General features: G+C 46.7%; 2 protein-coding genes across 2 annotated transcripts in view; one reads left to right on the top strand and one right to left on the bottom strand.

Annotated features, from left to right (window-relative positions):
• Positions 1–16,768, bottom strand: part of LOC147116614 (polycystin-1-like protein 2) — a 135,851-nt gene that overhangs the window by 65,469 nt on the left and 53,614 nt on the right. The window contains exons 11-12 of the mRNA XM_085991701.1: positions 5,545–5,671; positions 4,332–4,463 (exon numbers count right to left, since the gene is read on the bottom strand). Coding sequence (XP_085847827.1) covers positions 4,332–4,463; positions 5,545–5,671 — 259 coding nt within the window. The remainder of the gene's footprint in view (positions 1–4,331; positions 4,464–5,544; positions 5,672–16,768) is intronic.
• Positions 8,889–13,659, top strand: LOC147116615 (uncharacterized). Its single transcript, XM_085991700.1, has 2 exons — positions 8,889–10,195; positions 11,519–13,659. The coding sequence occupies exons 1-2, from the start codon at positions 9,499–9,501 to the stop codon at positions 11,542–11,544; spliced, it is 723 nt and encodes a 240-aa protein (XP_085847826.1). The 5' UTR covers positions 8,889–9,498; the 3' UTR covers positions 11,545–13,659.

Here is a 16,768-nt window from a genome sequence, read left to right as displayed (position 1 = left end):
GATGCGGCGGAGACAGAGAAACTGGGAGAATGGAATAGAGTCCTTACAGGAAGTGGGGTGGGAGGAAGTGTAGTCCAGGTAGCTGTGGGAGTCAGTGGGCTTGTAGTGGATGTTTGTCGATAGCCTATCGCCAGAAATGGAGAGAGAGAAGTCAAGGAAGGGAAGAGAAGAGTTGGAGATGGACCATGTGAAGGTGAGGGCAGGGTGGAAATTGGAAGCAAAGTGAATGAAATTTTCTAGTCAGGGCGAGAGCAGGAAACGGCACCAATACAGTCATCAATGTACCAGAAAAAGAGGTGAGGGAGGGGACCTGATGGAACAAAGAATGTTCCACATATCCCACGAAAGGGTAGGCATAGCTAGGGCCCATGCGGGTTCCCATAGCAACACCTTTAATTTGGAGGAAGTGAGTGGAGTCAAAGGAGAAGTTGTTCAATGTGAGAACAAGTTCAGCCAGGTGGAGGAGGGTGGTGGTGGATGGGGACTGGTTGGGCCTCTGTTCAAGGAAGAAGCGGAGCGCCCTCAGGCTGTCCTGTTGGGGGATGGAGGTGTAGAGGGATTGGACGTCCAGTGAAAAGGAGACAGTTGGGGCCAGGAAACTGGAAACTGTAAAAGTGGCGGAGGTGTCGGAAGAGTTGTGAATGTAGGTGGGAAGAGACTGGACAAGAAGAGAAAAAATAGAGTTGAGATAGGGAGAATTCAGTTCCATGGGGCAAGAACAGGCTGAAACGATGGGTCTACCAGGACAGTCCTGTTTGTGGATCTTGGGAAGCAGGTAGAAGTGGCTGTGGGGGGTTTGGGGACTATGAGGTTGACAGCCATGGAGGGAAGATCTCCAGAGGAGATGAGGTCAGTGACAGTCTTGGAAACAATGGCTTGATGTTTGGTAGTGGGGTCATGGTCCAGGGGGAGGTAGGAAGAGGTGTCAGAGAGTTGGCGTTCAGCCTCCACACAGTAGAGGTCGGTTCGCCAAGCAACAACGACACCACCCTTGTCAGCAGGTTTAATGACAATGTTAGGGTTGGATCGAAGAGAACGTAGTGCCGCAAGTTCAGAGGGAGGTAGGTTGGAGTGAGTGAGGGGAGCAGAAAAATTGAGATGGCCGATGTCACGCCGGCAGTTAGCAATGGAAAGATCTAGAGAGGGTAAGAGGCCAGAGGAAGGGGTCCAGGTAGAACGAGAATTCTGAAAGCGGGAGAAAGGGTCAGCTGTGCGGGGGAAAGATTCCGCTCCACTCCCACTCTGACCTCTCTGTCCTTGGCCTCTTACACTGTTCAAATGAAGCTCAACATAAGCTCGAGGAACAGCACCTCATCTTTCGATTAGGCACTTTACAGCCTTCTGGACTCAACATTGAGTTCAACAATTTCAGACTATAACCTCCCCCATTTTTTCAGGCGGCAACTGTTGATGATTCTGCCATCCCCATTTGCAACATTCAATCTCTCCTACCTCCAATGCTAGCACAGACCGTCCCTTTAGTTCCTTCCTCCCCTTCCCACCCCCCCACCCCTTTCCCTGCCTCTGCACCTGCTTAAAACCTGTTACATCTCTCACTTTTTCCAGTTCTGACGAAGGGTCACAGACCTGAAACGTTGGGGTCGATTTTCATTAAGCTCTCGGGAAGGAGGCGGGACTACCACTTTCGGGTTTTAGTCCCACCTACATCGACGTCCGGCCAATCCACGCGATTTTCCCTTCATTGAGCTTGTTGAGCCCACCCAGCGGGCTCAGCAGGCCAATTAAGGGACACCCGGCAACAGGTGACATCACAGACTGAAATTTCATCTGTCAAGAGGTATTGACAGATGAAATTTCAGTGTTTCACAGCTGTTTGAAGCTGTCAAACACTGACAGTCTGACTTCTAACCTGAGTCCTTCTACGCAGACTCAGTTAGAACTCTCACCGGCAATGAAAGCTGAAGGCTGTCACTTTTGACAGCTCGCAGCCATTTTGCTTTCAGTGCCGTCTGAGTGATGGACTCCTGAAACCTAGAGGAAGAAAGGCTGTTAAGGTAAGTACAGGTAATTTAAACTTCTTTACACACTTTAGACACACCAAACACACTTACCTTTGCACTCATGCACCCATCACTCACCTGAACACTGACATCGCGACCCCTCCAAGTCCTTCAACCCGACGGCTCGCCTGCTCTAACCTGGCGTGGTTTGGCGCCATCAGGAATCCCACACGACACCCCTCAAAATAGGAATTAGGCTAAAAACTGCCTGTTAACTACCTGTTAACAGGCAGTTAATTGGCACTAATCCCTTCCCGCCTCGGGTCGGCGGGTCCCAGTGCGGGGCGGGTACCCGCCTCCTCTGAAACTTACGTGGAGGCGGGTTTTGGGCGGGATGGTGTTGGGACACCCGAATTTGGGATTTCCCCCCCCCCCCCACACGCCTGAAACCCCGCCTAACGGCTCCAGGAAAATCGACCCCGTTATCGCTGTTTCTCTCTCCACGGATGCTGCCTGGCCTGCTGAGTGTTTCCAGTATTTTCTGTTGTTATTTGTTTTCACTTACCTCACCAACTGTACTTCTTGTGATTAGAAACATATTAATGATTATACTGCTTTCATTTTTTTATGGATTTACTGTGTATATCTGGTGGGTAGATGCTCTTTTTGTTTGTTTGGACGTCTTAAATATTTCCATCACATCCCACATGCTCCTGGATCATCTCCAAATGGATTTGTTTTTAAAAAAAACAAAGGCTACGATCTATATTCACCCAATGTCCACTGGAAATGAGTGGGGCGAGTTAGCAGTGAATACTGCAATGTATTTAAATGAAACCAACTTGATTTTCCCTCTGTTTAGGATGGGTTTGCACTACGTGCTCCTTTGCCCATCTGCTGAGAGCCTAAGGGAAGCTCTTTGGGTAATGGAGCTCTTAAAGCGTTTTTAGCTGTATTGTTGATTTTCCAGTTTTACAGAATGTTTTAGTACTGGTCTTTGTTATTAATTTTGTTGCCATTATTATAGTTTTAAAACATTTTTTCAAGAACATTTTTTTTTCATTGGCCCAGAAATTCCATTCGGAGGACTGCGATCTGGAAAAATCTGCGCCAAGACCGGAGTGCGCAGGGCCCACGTATCCCTGAGGCGCAGGCGGTTCGCAGCGTCCCTGGGATCACGCGGGCCATGGGGAGCCAATCAGAGAAGGGAATTTCCGTTCATACATTTGACAGGAAGACCTGTCAAATATATGAATGGAAATCACTCGCAAAACATAGTTAAACTTTAAATTAAAAAATTTTTAATCACATTTTTAAAATGACTTGAAATTACATAAATTAACTATTTTAAACAAAAATTTAAATTTTTGAAAAAATAAGTAGTTTTTAACGGGGCTAAAAATAAACTTACCTTTCTTTAAAGTATTTTTAAATGATAAATCAGTGGAAACATTTTTAAAAACTTTTTTCAACTCTTATCCTGGTAAAAGCAGGCCTTACGCCTGCTTTTACCAGGTGCAAGAATTGTAAGTGTTTTCTGCGGGGCGGAGGGTCTCCAAAAAATGGAACTATCCGCCCACAGAGGCCCTTCTCCAGGGCAGCCGGAGGATCTGTCAAGAGCTTTCTTGACAGATCGGAAATGCTGGTTTACAGCGCATGCCTGAAACCGGCATTTCCGACGTCCCTACGAGTGAGTACACAGCGCGTATACACCTGTAGGGATCGGAATTTCTGCCCCATTAAGTTTTCAGTGGAGCCTAAAATAGCTGAAGCATCTGCTGACCCATTGGAAAGCAACTGCACTTGAAGCATTTGCAAGACTTCAGAAGACTAGGAAGAGGTGAAAAATAGGGGATATGAAAAGCATCGACAGATATTCCAGAATTTGACAAGATACAATTTCAACTGCTGTCAATATTCTGACCCGGTGAAGGCCTCACAAAGTTAGCAGAAAAGGGCAGGATGTGGCGTATATGGGTCCTGGCCTAATTCCCAAGTCTGTAACTGCACTCCTGTTCAACTTATGGCAGAAGTATCCTGGAAGGACACAGAAATGATGGGACTCAGCTTCTTCTTATATTTTTTCTGCTTCTGTGTAATTATCTTTTAGATAAATCCAAATATCAGTTTAAGCCTGAATATAATGGTCTGACGGAATGGTATTTGCCACCCTTTGGACTAAAGAGGTGGGCATCCTACGTGGTTTCCAGCGCATTCTGTAATCAAGGCATAAATGTGAGTCACAATCACGATGTACAAGGGTGCAGATTTGGTTCACAGGAAATACAATCTGCCTATGAAAATCACATCTTTTTCTGTGAAGGCAGGGTAAAGATGTTGGGAAACAGCCTGAACAATAACAGGGATTACCTCTATGTTCTCTGATAAATTGTAGACTGCTATTTCAGTGTTATTAGAGTGCAGCAGCGACAAACCAGCTACGCTCCCGGTGACTGGCGTTCCACCAAATGATGCAAAGGGATTGAATACAAAACTAACCATCTGAAAAACAGACAGAAGTGATCACACAATCAATAAACAACATAACAGTTCCACCTTACAAGTCTCCCAAGCTATTCGGGAAGATTGTGAATTGTCTTTGCTGGCGTGGCAGAAATATGTCTTCAAATTTCTCTGGATTTGAAGAAATTAACTGTGAATCTGCCCGAATCCCCCCCGGGAAGTTTACAAATCTGTTCAAATCGACAGCTTGGTATAGATTCTGTGTCACACCAGTCTGATACCTGAAATTTCAGCCAAAGCTCTCGGCTGTATTGCTCCACACTGGACCATACAGCAATATAGTGTGAAGAATTGCCTGCAATATCAGGGGCTGGGACAGTGAAGATGATCCACATCCTTCTGGGCGATATGCAAGGCATAAACCTTGCACTCAATTTGACCAAGGGCACCAGTGAAAATAGCTGATATTTTCAGTGTATGTATTTGTTGGTTCTCAAACTTTAATTCACCAGTTTTCTCGTGCAGTTTACTTATGTTATGCTATGTATCATTTATACAGAATGGATTTCACTTGCAAGCCTTAAAACCTGTATAAACAAGAGGTAGAAACATAGAAGATAGGAGCAGGAGTAGGCCATTCGGCCCCTCGAGCCTGTTCCTCCATTTAATGAGATCATGGCTGATCATCCAAATTCAGTACCCTGTCCCTGCTTTCTCCCCATATCCCTTGATCCCTTTAGCCTTAAGAAATATATCTAACTCCTTCTTAAATATATTTAATGAATTGGCCTCAACTGCCTTGTGTGGTAGTAACTTAATTTAATTACAGTCCTGAGGCCAAAGGTGTCGATACAGTCTTGAATTGAAGGGTCTGAAGACCAACTTTTAGCATCAGTCAGCAGAAACCATTTTCATCCAATATTTGCCAGATCCTTGACTAATCACATCTCCACTGTGTTCCTAAAGCCACAATGGATTCAACCAATGGATTCAACAAATGTCAGTTGCGTCCTTAAAGCAACTTATATTGTATCTGATTTTATTTTGTAATCGGAGAAGTACTTAATACAACTAATGCTTGTTCAGTGTGTTATGCTATGAAGAAAATTTCACTACTCACTTTTATTTGAATCAATGGATCTGCATCTATGATGTGTTTTAAAGCATTTGGAGAGGGAAAAGTAAAACTGGCATGACCATGTCCTGGAGTAGAAATTGTGCTACTTGGTAAGTCACTTGATCTGTTCCTGTGATGCAAACATAGGTTAACTTCCAGATTATACAGTGGTAAAATATCAGTTATACATAATACCACAGGGTCAAAATCCTGGAACTCCCTCCCTAACAGCACTGTGGAAGTACCTTCACCACATGGACTGCAGCGGTTCAAGAAGGTGGCTCACCACCACCTTCTCAAGGGCAATGTCCACAGCCCATGAACGAATAAAAAAAAAGAGCAGCAAGCTGGCCTCAATTTCATCTGAACTAAAACATGTCCATCAAACCCAGAATAAGAAATAAATTGCAATTGTTATTTCCTATATAGAAAGCAATGGGAACTTATGTTATAAATACAAATGGGTCAATATTATGTTAGCGGTGTTAGCTTCAGTGGTAGTCTAGCGTGCCTCTGAGTCAGTGATTTTCAACTATTGGCCATCCGATTCTTGTCTGAAAAGTGAGCGGCCAGCAATTGGAAATCAGGGAGGGGTGGGGGGGGGGGGGTTACCTTGACTACCCTATTGATGCCCAAGACCTGCATGATTCAATTTTCAGGTGGACTTGTAAATGGGTGAGCAGCCCGCCCGCCTGAAACAGTCTGCTTAAATATGCAAGTCGGAGTCCTACACCTGTTGTAAGACCCCAATTGCAATTTTCAGGTACAAATGGAACCACGCATGCTCTGCCTAATTATACCAGCCATTGGGCAGCCTAATCAGAAGTCCTTAAAGGGACCACAGGAAACCGTTCACAAAACGACTCAGGAAACTTCTAATGTTTTCTTTGGTGGGCCCAGGAGGAGTATGAGTGCCCTCTCGGAGCTGGCAAGCTGCAGCAGGGTGCCCGCTTGGCACCCACAGCTTGCTGGCGGCATGCTAATGAGGCCCAGGCCACAACATAGCACAGGCCACACACCGGCACAAACGAAGCGGTCACTCTGCCGACTTTGCGCCCATTTCAGGTGCTACTTAAAAATCCAACCCCCCCCCCCTCCTTCCCCCATGAGTTCAATCCCCACTTCAGGACTTGAGCACATAACCTAGGCTGGCACGTCAGTGCAGTGTTGGGGGAGTGCTGCACTGTCAGAAGTGCAGTCTTTAAATGAGAGTTGAACCCGAGGTCCAATGTTCCCTATCATTTTTTTTTTTTTTTTTTTTTTAAGTGCGCGGGCCCTTTAACTGGCTACGCGGCCCATTCATATTTTTGCGCATGCCCGGTTATTTCCATTGAAAAGCCAGAGCGCGGCCTACATGGGACCTCCAGACTGCCGCGCGGCTTAACAGGAACGTTGTTGAGATCCCATCTGCCTGGCCAGGTGAATGTAAAAGATCCCATGGCACCATTTGAAGAAGGGCAGAGGATTCTCCTAGTGCCCGAGCCAACATTTATTCTTCAGCCAACACCACCAAAAATGGATGAATTTGTCATTTCTCTCATTGTTGTTTCTGGGACCTTACTGTGCGCATTACCTTACAAAATAACATTGACTACACTTCAAAAGTAATTTATTGGTTGTGAAGATCTTTGGGACATTCTGAAGTCATGAAGAGTGTTATATAAATAGTTTGTTTCCTATATAAAGAGTATAATACTATTGCTTCCTAAAATGTAGTCCATTAGATCTCCCCCAGTCAAACCGCTCAGCAACGCTTACTGTGCAGGGACACATATGCAGAATGAACAAAACTGGACAAATTATACATAGTTATTATTAACTAAACATGACCTAGACACTATATTATTCACACAGCCAAGTGGGATGATTAAAACCAAAAATGTATAATGATTATCCAGCAAGAATCCAGTTTGAATGACTTGCATCGTACTGGCAGTCCAAGAAGCAAGAAGAATCCACACAAAAATAATATAAAGCTAGAAATTTCCAATGGCAATATTTGCATGTTTGCATGACATCCTTCTATCTGCTATTTTAATGGCCGTATTACCCTATTTATTTGAAATGGTTTAACACCTCTGTTAAAACAGCAGAAAGAAGAATGTCATAGGAACATACGAACATACGAATTAGGAGCAGGAGTAGGCCACTCGGCCCTTCGAGCCTGCTCCGTCATTCAGTAAGATCATGGCTGATCTGATTACTCCACATTCCCACCTGTAGTGTATGTATCCGTCTACCTTTAAGAGAACTATTGTATGTAACCGTCCACCTTTAAGAGAACTACTTTAGGTGTTGCACTACTTTGTTGGCTTCTGTATACTGTAATACCGACGGTGACCACACCGGTATATAAGTGCTGTGTCAGGAGTTATTGGGCAGATTCGCCCTGACCTTCGAATAGTAAAGTCCTGTTTTAAGTTACTCTGGTAGTCTGTGTATTAATTAACTAAACAACCCACAGACTTTACAGTGGCGACGAGTCCGATCGTACCCTGCGGCAACAATACTTCCGAAGCAGTTAACGAGCGTCGAGAAGAGGCAACCGCCCTCGTCATTCTGCTGGGAGAAAACTCGAGTCTGCAGAGCTGGAAAGGAGGAAGAATTCAGAGACAAAGACTTCCATCAGCAACAGGCACTGACTGTCCCTTCTGCCACGGTGAGGAGTGAGCCGATCAGCACGAGAAGCAAGCCGGCCACGGTGACTGTGAGTAAGGGAAAAGTAAAAAGAATAACCAGAGGATAAGGGCGGTGCACTCGACCACGGTCGAGGGGGAAAGGAGCCGGACAGAAGTCGGGCCCAGAGGCGCTGAGACTGGGGCAGCGTGGAGCAAGGAAGCCGCGGTACAGACAGGCTGGGGACGCAACGGCGTCGTGAGACAGCTAGACCGCGACCGGCGAAAAAGGCCGGGCAGCGACCGAAGCCACGAAGCGCTGCGACCGGGAGCGTAGGCGCGTGAAGATATAAAAACTCAGCCGCAGCCGGGGAGGGAAGCACCGGACTGCGAGAGGGCTGGGAGGCACGATTGGGAGCCGAGCGAGCGGGAGAGGCAGAGCCGACAAGGGAGACTGAGCGAGAGCCAGTCCAGCGGCTGAAACTGTTCGCCGTTGTTGAGGAGAATTTCAGTATTAAGGACTTTTGCAAAGGCTGTCGGGATACTTGACATTAAACTGGTTGACAAAGGGGCCCCCTGAGCTCGCACGTAGGCTGGGATGAGATAATGCCAGCTGCAGTTTTGTTATTGAACGATTGTGGTCACCTTACAACGAAAAATAGGTTGGACTTCTGCTTATCTTGTCTGCGGCCAGAGGCCCAAATTAACTCCCACCTTCCAGTTATACAAAATAGCAGTACAAGGGGTGTTAGGAGAGGCCCCCACAAATTGGAATAAAATAACGTCGTGTAAACAAAAGAAAGGAGAGGGCTCTTCAGAATACGGGGAAGGATTGTTCGCCGTCTACGGAGAATCCTCTGGACAGCCAAACGCGGTGAGAACAGACCCAGCCTTTATCCAGGCATTTAAAGATGGGCTGTCCCCCCCCCATCAGGCAATCCTAAAACTAGGAGTACTGACTACCAGAGTATATGATGAGATAGTTGAATGGGCATGTGGCGTTGACGGATTACAGACTAGGGAGAAGGAAGAGGTGCAAGTGAAGAAGGAGAGAGTAAGTGCAGTCCAATCCGACAATGTCGGGTCAGGGACAAAACCGAAAGGCGCTTGCCACAATTGTGGTAAGGTAGGACACTTTATTAGAGACGCAAGGGAAAACCCGGCTGAAGGAGTATTGGGGTCGGGTATTTCCCATGATTGTGGAGATGTAGATGCTGACTTAGAGGGAGACAAGATAAAAGACACTCCGTTACCAGGGGCTGAAGAGACCCTGTACGTGGACGGGTCCCGAAAATATATAGACGGACAGCCTCGTACGGGCTGGGCTGTAGTAAATAGTCAGATGAGAACTGTACGATCGGGGAGACTTGAAGGAGGCTTGTCAGCCCAAGTAGCAGAACTAGTGGCTCTGACAGTAGCATTAGAAGAGTCCGAGAATAAAATTGTAAATATATATACAGATAGCCGATATGCGTTTGGTGTAGTCCATGACTACATGACTGCATGGGGCAGACGGGGATTTGTAACTACCGGAGGAACCCCCATAAGACATCAGGAAAGAATCGAAGCCCTCCTGGAAGCAAGTAATAAGCCTAAACAGGTCGCAGTAATAAAGATTAAAGCACACCAAAAAGAACCAGCCAGAGACAGTCCAGAATGGACGGGTTATATGGGCAACCAGGCAGCTGACAGGGCAGCTCAGGCAGCCCTGATCTTGGAACGGAAAGAAGCAAACCTAGAACGGAAGGAAGGAAAGCAGATAGTGAAACAATCCGCGGAGTTAGCCTTAGGATGGGAACCCGAGGAACCTGTAGCCAGTGTAGATAGCCCAGGAAATGAAATTAGTATTGCCGAGCTACACGAGGATATATTACCTAGTGAAAGGCAAAGATGGAAAGAACAAGGAGCCAGACCAACAACAGACGGAGTATGGCGAATAAATAACAAGGTAATGGCCCCCGAGTGTATACAGAATACCCTACTCGAAATACACCATGGATTAAGCCACTCTGGAAAGGAGGCGATGCAACAGACTTTAGGTAAGGAGTGGTGGTGGAAGGGTATGGGGCGGGACATTGCTAAGTATTGTCAACGATGCATCGTGTGCGCTCAGCATAACCCAGGAAGACCAGTTAAAATTAGATTAGGACACCAACCCAGGCCCCGAGGGCCATGGGAGCACTTGCAAATTGATTTTACGGGGCCCCTACCCATGTCAAAGGGTAAGACGTATTGCTTGGTAATCATTGATCAATTCACAAGATGGGTGGAGGCCTTTCCCACCAGAAATTGTACGGCCACTACAGTCGCTCGAATCTTGGCGGAGGAGGTAATCCCACGTTGGGGAATGCCGCTCCAGATAGATCCGGATCAAGGGACCCACTTCACAGGAGGTGTGGTCAAACATATGTGCCAGTTAATGGGAATTAAGCAAAAGTTTCATATACCCTACCATCCCCAGAGCTCGGGGATGGTAGAAAGAATGAACCGAACACTAAAAAATGCGCTGGCTAAGGCCATGCAGGAATCAGGAAAAACATGGGTGGAAGTGTTACCTATCATTCTGATGAAATTACGAGCCACCTGTAATCGTACCACAGGCCTTGCCCCGTATGAACTTATGACAGGACGAGCAATGCAATTGCCAGAAGGCATAATTACGGGAGGGGTGGATGTAGGCCCCTTAAAGGACAAGCTACGGCGATATGTCCAAGAAATGAGTAAACAACTAAAAGAAATGCGGACGCAGGTAAGGTACCGCCAGAGGGAGCAGGACGAGAAGGAATTCCCCTTCCCGTTACCAGAAGTCCCTACAGCGGGAACTAGGGTAATGCTAAAGGTATTACCAACCAAATCAGGCTTTGCTCCCAAATGGAATGGGCCTTACGAAGTTATTATTAGCGGTGATACTTGCGCCTGTCTAGACATACGGGGAAAGGGAGTGTGGAAACATTGGACACAGCTAAAGATATATGAGCCAAAGCCATCCCTGGAGCCTCCTGAGACGGAGACTACCGGGGAGAGTGTAACCACGAAAGAAAAGACTGACTAAATGAATGTAACCAGCATAAAATTAAGATTAAAGTTGTTAAGTTATTGTGTTAAGGACTCAATCTGTAGGGGCGTACAACGCAGATTGAGAATTGATACTGTTTGGTTAAGGCATAAGGATTACGCTTCGGGGTTACAGAACTCGTACTCGGCCTTGGAAAGGTGACTGCGATTATGCGAGATCTGTTATGGTGTTTGGATCGTTCTGACCTGCTGACATCCAACACCCATTTTAAGTTTTAAGCCTTAATCTACCTCAGAAGGGGTGTGCATAGAAGTTACTAATAATACACCCTTGTATTATTTTCCAGGTCAACATCAGATGATTAATGCCTGATACTTTGATCTGTTTGCCTGTGTGGGCATTTATTTCGTGGCTTATTGTATCGGTTGTGCTTGTGTGCTTTTATCTTAACGCGTTGTTACAAGAGTGTTATCGGGAGGGCCAGAGAAACCATAAGCCAGTTTCAGACAGGCAGTCCTTACTTAAAATTGAAAATGAAGACCGTAATATGTTTAGTTGCGATAATATGCATTGTTACGGTAACCCGGGGCAGACCGCGGTGTAAGCGTAATTTACACGTAAATACCTTTGTTTATATGTCCTACGAGTATGCTAAGAAAAGGGAGCAGTCCAGCTGTTGGGTCTGTATCCACATCCCGTTACATAGTAGGGGTGGAATACCCCTTCGTCCGGTGGCCTTTAATGTTACTCAAATGCTGATATGGATGCACCACCAGAACCAAACTAACGTACCGTGTGAGGAGGCAGTCGGAAACCGTACTGCCACCAGGGGTGCAATCCGACGGAACCCTTTTACTGGAATGAATTGTTCCGCCCTCAGGACGGCGGGTTATGAAATGACCGAGTTTGAGGGATGGTATTATACATCCTATAATACCAGTGTAAACCCCCCTTATCTGGTACTAACAAATACCAGTGGAATGGGAAACCCACGTACGGGAGTGTGTATTATGCGTAACCTAGAGAAAGGTGGGGTCCCGGTAGGAAGCAGTAGCTGCTATAAGATCATTAACTGTACCACCGGGCCGAACGGGACATCCCAGGCAAATAGGATTCTGATTCCCCCCCGGCCGGGGTACACGGAGTCCGTTATCCTAACGGGACCCAGCACATTCAATCAAGAGCAGGATCCAAATAACCCAAGTCCTGGGCTAGATAGTCTAAAAGCCTATAATATTTTATATGTGGTCACCGAGCCTATCCATGGTTACCCCGGAATTGGACGGGTTCGTGTTACTTGGGTTATGTGGTGCCCTACATTCACCTCTTGAATGAGATTGGGAAACACCACGAATTTAAGAAACACCGGATTAAAAGAGAGCTAGGAGCTTATCAGAGATTTTTTGGTGTAATAAACCCTCCCTATGGAATAATGAACTTAATGGATGAAACAAGGAGGTTGGCAAGGCTAATAGAGGTAGTTGCCAATGTTACTGGGGAAGCTTTAACAGAAATGAGTACTGAAATGGTAGCCATTAGAACAGTAACCCTCCAAAATCGAATGGCCTTAGATTACCTCCTTGCAGCACAAGGAGGAACCTGTGTCTTGATAGGAAGTGAGTGCTGTACTTATATCCCTGATAGTTCGGAAAATATCACAAACTTAGTAAACCACATGAAGGATGAAGTGAAGAGAGTCCATACCAATCCGGGAGAAGGATGGTTGGAGTGGCTAGGACTAACAGGATGGGGTTCCTGGATAACGCATGCATTGGCTATCATCGTTGCGATATGTGTTGCAATATGCTGTTTGCTAACTATAGTGCGAGTTTGCTGCAAAATGGCGATGACAGCGACAATGCCAGTCAGTGCGATTCAGGCAGACGAACTATCGCTTATGGAACAAGACAAGACGGACGAATCCGAGCCGCCTGACGTCCCCGGGAAGAGGCAGTGGTTGTAGGAACAACACTGTGAAGAAAGAGGATTGGTGGTCAGCTGGGCCAAGAAAATCGTGGTCCAGTACCAAAAGGAGGGATTGTTGAGGAGAATTTCAGTATTAAGGACTTTTGCAAAGGCTGTCGGGATACTTGACATTAAACTGGTTGACAAAGGGGCCCCCTGAGCTCGCACGTAGGCTGGGATGAGATAATGCCAGCTGCAGTTTTGTTATTGAACGATTGTGGTCACCTTACAACGAAAAATAGGTTGGACTTCTGCTTATCTTGTCTGCGGCCAGAGGCCCAAATTAACATATGGCCATTGCTGGTTTCAGAATATGTAACCGTTTGCTTAAGAATAGATAACCGTTTTAGATGTCACGGGGTGTCGCTAGGATTATGTAATCAACCGTCTAAGTTGTTTTGACCTCTGTATAAAAGTAGGCGGCTTAAGTGTACAAAACGAGAAGTGTGGCGATTGCACACCGGGTGTATAGCTGCTTCTCCCAGAGCTCTGCAATAAAGCATTCTTTTACTTTGCCATTCACTCGTGGTCAGAGTTTTATTTGACTCCAAAGGCTTCTGTTGGGATCGTGTCGACCTAGAATATCACCTGGTCCACGTAGCCCCAAATTAGCTACAACACCGTCAACGGGGTGTACCCAGCGCCGGTAGAGCTGAGCGAGCGGGAGAGAGACAGAGCCCGAGCAAGGGGAACTGAGCGAGAGCCAGCCCAGCGGCTGAAACTGTTCGCCGTCAATGGGGTGTACCCAGCGCCGGTTGCCCTGCCGAGAAAAGGGAAAGCACTGAAGCCGACGCGCAGGCTGTGCACCTGAAAGCCAGCGGCCGTCGCCCGTGGGGAAAGAGTACCCCTCCCACCAGGGGAAGAAACGCGGGAAGCCGCCATTAGGCGGAGAAGACGACAGAAGCGGGAAACCGCCATTGAAGTGGGCGGGGAGAGAAGATAAGCGCGGGAAACCGCCATTTTCGCGGGAACCGCCATCTTGGAAAAAAAAAGAAAATTTAAAGAAATAATTCGTGGTGTTATCAGGAAGAGAGGAAGATGCCTAAGCGTGGTAACATCAACGATTTTAATTCCGAGGTAGAAGACTGGGCCACGTATGTGGAACGCATTGAGATCTATGGTGAGGCCAATAAAATAGAAGAAGATGACAAAGCTATAACCTTGCTAAACTCGATGGGCGCGAAGACATACGGGCTCTTGAAGCATCTACTATCACCAGCTAAACCGGCGGATCAGACTTTCGATGATATTGTGGCTGTTCTGAAGGATCACTTGAACCCCACACCGTTGATGTTGGCGGAACGATTCAAATTCTATGCGAGAACGCAAAGGAACGATGAAAGCAACGCAGAATACTTGGTCGAACTGCGTAGACTAGCGAAACACTGCCAGTTTGGAGGGAATCTGACAGAGGCATTGCGAGACAAATTCGTGTGCGGAATGTCGAAGGAAGAAACACAAAAACGACTGCTCGAAGAGAACGATCTTACACTTGAGGAGGCTGTCCTTATTGCTGCATCGAACGAAGCCGCAGCAAAAGGAATGGCGGAAATGCAGCTAAAGGCAGCGGCACTCAGGGTGCAGCAAATTACTTCGGGTACAACGAAATGCTATCGTTGTGGGAAGACAACACACGACCAGAACCAATTCTGGTTTAAAAACCAGGAATGTAGGAAATGTGGCAAGCTTGGTCACATAGCTAAGGTATGCCGGTCAGGAAAGAAGACCAACAATAATGAGTCACCACAAAAGAGGTACAGAAAGGTACATGAGGTGACTAGGAAGAGTCCGGAAGAACAGAATTCGGACTCACACTCCAACTGCAAGGAACTGGATAGTCTGAGAATTCACAATGTGAGTAATGAAGCTGACCGACAAGCTATCTGGATCACACTACAGATTGCAAAAGTCCAAGTGAAAATGGAAGTGGACACCGGATCGGCGTTGACGGTCATGAATAAGCATGATTATAAAAGGTTATTCAAGCATATTCCCCTACGGGATACGGAACTAGTATTGAAGACATACACGGGGCACAAAGTATGCCCCATCGGAAAGATAGAAGTCAAGGTGAGATACAAGGACAAAGAGCACCAAAGGATGGACCTGTATGTGTTGCCTGAGGGAGGTCCACCACTTCTGGGATGGGAGTGGATCAGGAAAATAAAGATAGACTGGCATTCACTAAACACCATGACGGTAGATTCCGGAAAGGAAGATGTCAAACCTGAACGGTTGTCCAGAATATTAGACGAAGCTAAAGAGGTATTCCAGCAAGGACTGGGAACACTGCGAGGAATTAAAGCAAAGGTTAAGATTGCAGAACATGCAAGCCCAAAATTTTTCAAAGCCAGATCGGTACCTTACGCGATACGACCTGCTGTGGAGGCAGAACTGGAAGAACTTGAACGATCAGGGGTACTGTCAAAAGTGGACTGGAGTGAGTGGGCCACGCCCATTGTTCCCGTCATGAAGTCTTCACCAAGTGACAAGCCAGGGGGACCGGGGAAGGTCCGCATCTGCGGAGACTTCAAGATCACAGTGAATCCGGTGCTTCACACGGTACAATACCCGCTTCCGCGGATTGAAGATATCTTTGCTTCGTTGGCTGGAGGGAAACACTTCACCAAGATAGACCTGGCACAGGCATACTTACAAATGGAAGTCGAGGAAGAGTCGCGTCAGTACCTCACCATCAACACACACAGAGGCTTGTATCGTTATAATAGACTGGTTTTTGGGGTAGCTTCGGCTCCAGCAATTTGGCAGAGGGCCATGGAGCAGGTATTACAAGGAATTCCAAGCACGCAGTGTTACTTAGACGATATCCTGATTACGGGAGAAGACGAGGAAGAACACCTCACAAATTTGAAACTGGTGCTCACTAGGTTGAAGGAATATGGCCTTCGAGTTAATCACAAGAAATGTGAGTTCTTCCAAAAACGGATCTCGTACTGCGGTCATGTCATTGACCGAGAGGGGCTGCACAAGTCACCTGACAAGATAGAAGCTGTCGTGAAGGCCCCCGCTCCGGAAAACGTATCACAGTTAAGATCATTCTTGGGGTTGATTAATTATTATCACAAGTTTCTGCCGAATCTATCCACGGTGCTGCATCCGCTGAATGCTCTGTTGCGGAAAAAAGTACCATGGAAGTGGAGTGAGGAATGTAAAAAGGCCTTTCGCAGAAGCAAGGCGTTGATTACCTCTGAAGTGTTGGCTCATTTCAACCCAACGTTACCTCTTCGTCTAGCTTGTGATGCTTCCCCCTATGGAATTGGAGCAGTACTTTCACACAAGTTACCAAATGGCTCGGAAAGGCCAGTGGCATTCGCGTCCCGATCATTGACCTCCGCGGAGCGAAATTATGCTCAAATAGATAGGGAGGCCCTCAGCCTTGTGTGGGACGTAAAGAAATTCAATCATTACCTGCAGGGCAAGAAGTTCACATTACTGACAGACCACCAGCCGTTGGTGTCCATATTCAACCCTAACAAGGCCGTTTCCACCATGACAGCGCAAAGGTTACAGAGGTGGTCCGTGTTACTTGGGGCACACCAATATGACATCGAATACAAAAGGTCCAAACAGCATGGAAATGCTGATGGGTTATCGCGCTTGCCATTGCCGA

The sequence above is a fragment of the Somniosus microcephalus genome, chromosome 6 (genome assembly GCF_052327205.1).
Source record: "Somniosus microcephalus isolate GS21.2 chromosome 6, FLI_Smic_1.0, whole genome shotgun sequence".
NCBI classification, from domain to species: Eukaryota; Metazoa; Chordata; class Chondrichthyes; order Squaliformes; family Somniosidae; genus Somniosus; species Somniosus microcephalus.
Note: the sequence above shows the minus strand (reverse complement) of the source record. Positions and strands in the feature narration are given on the sequence as shown.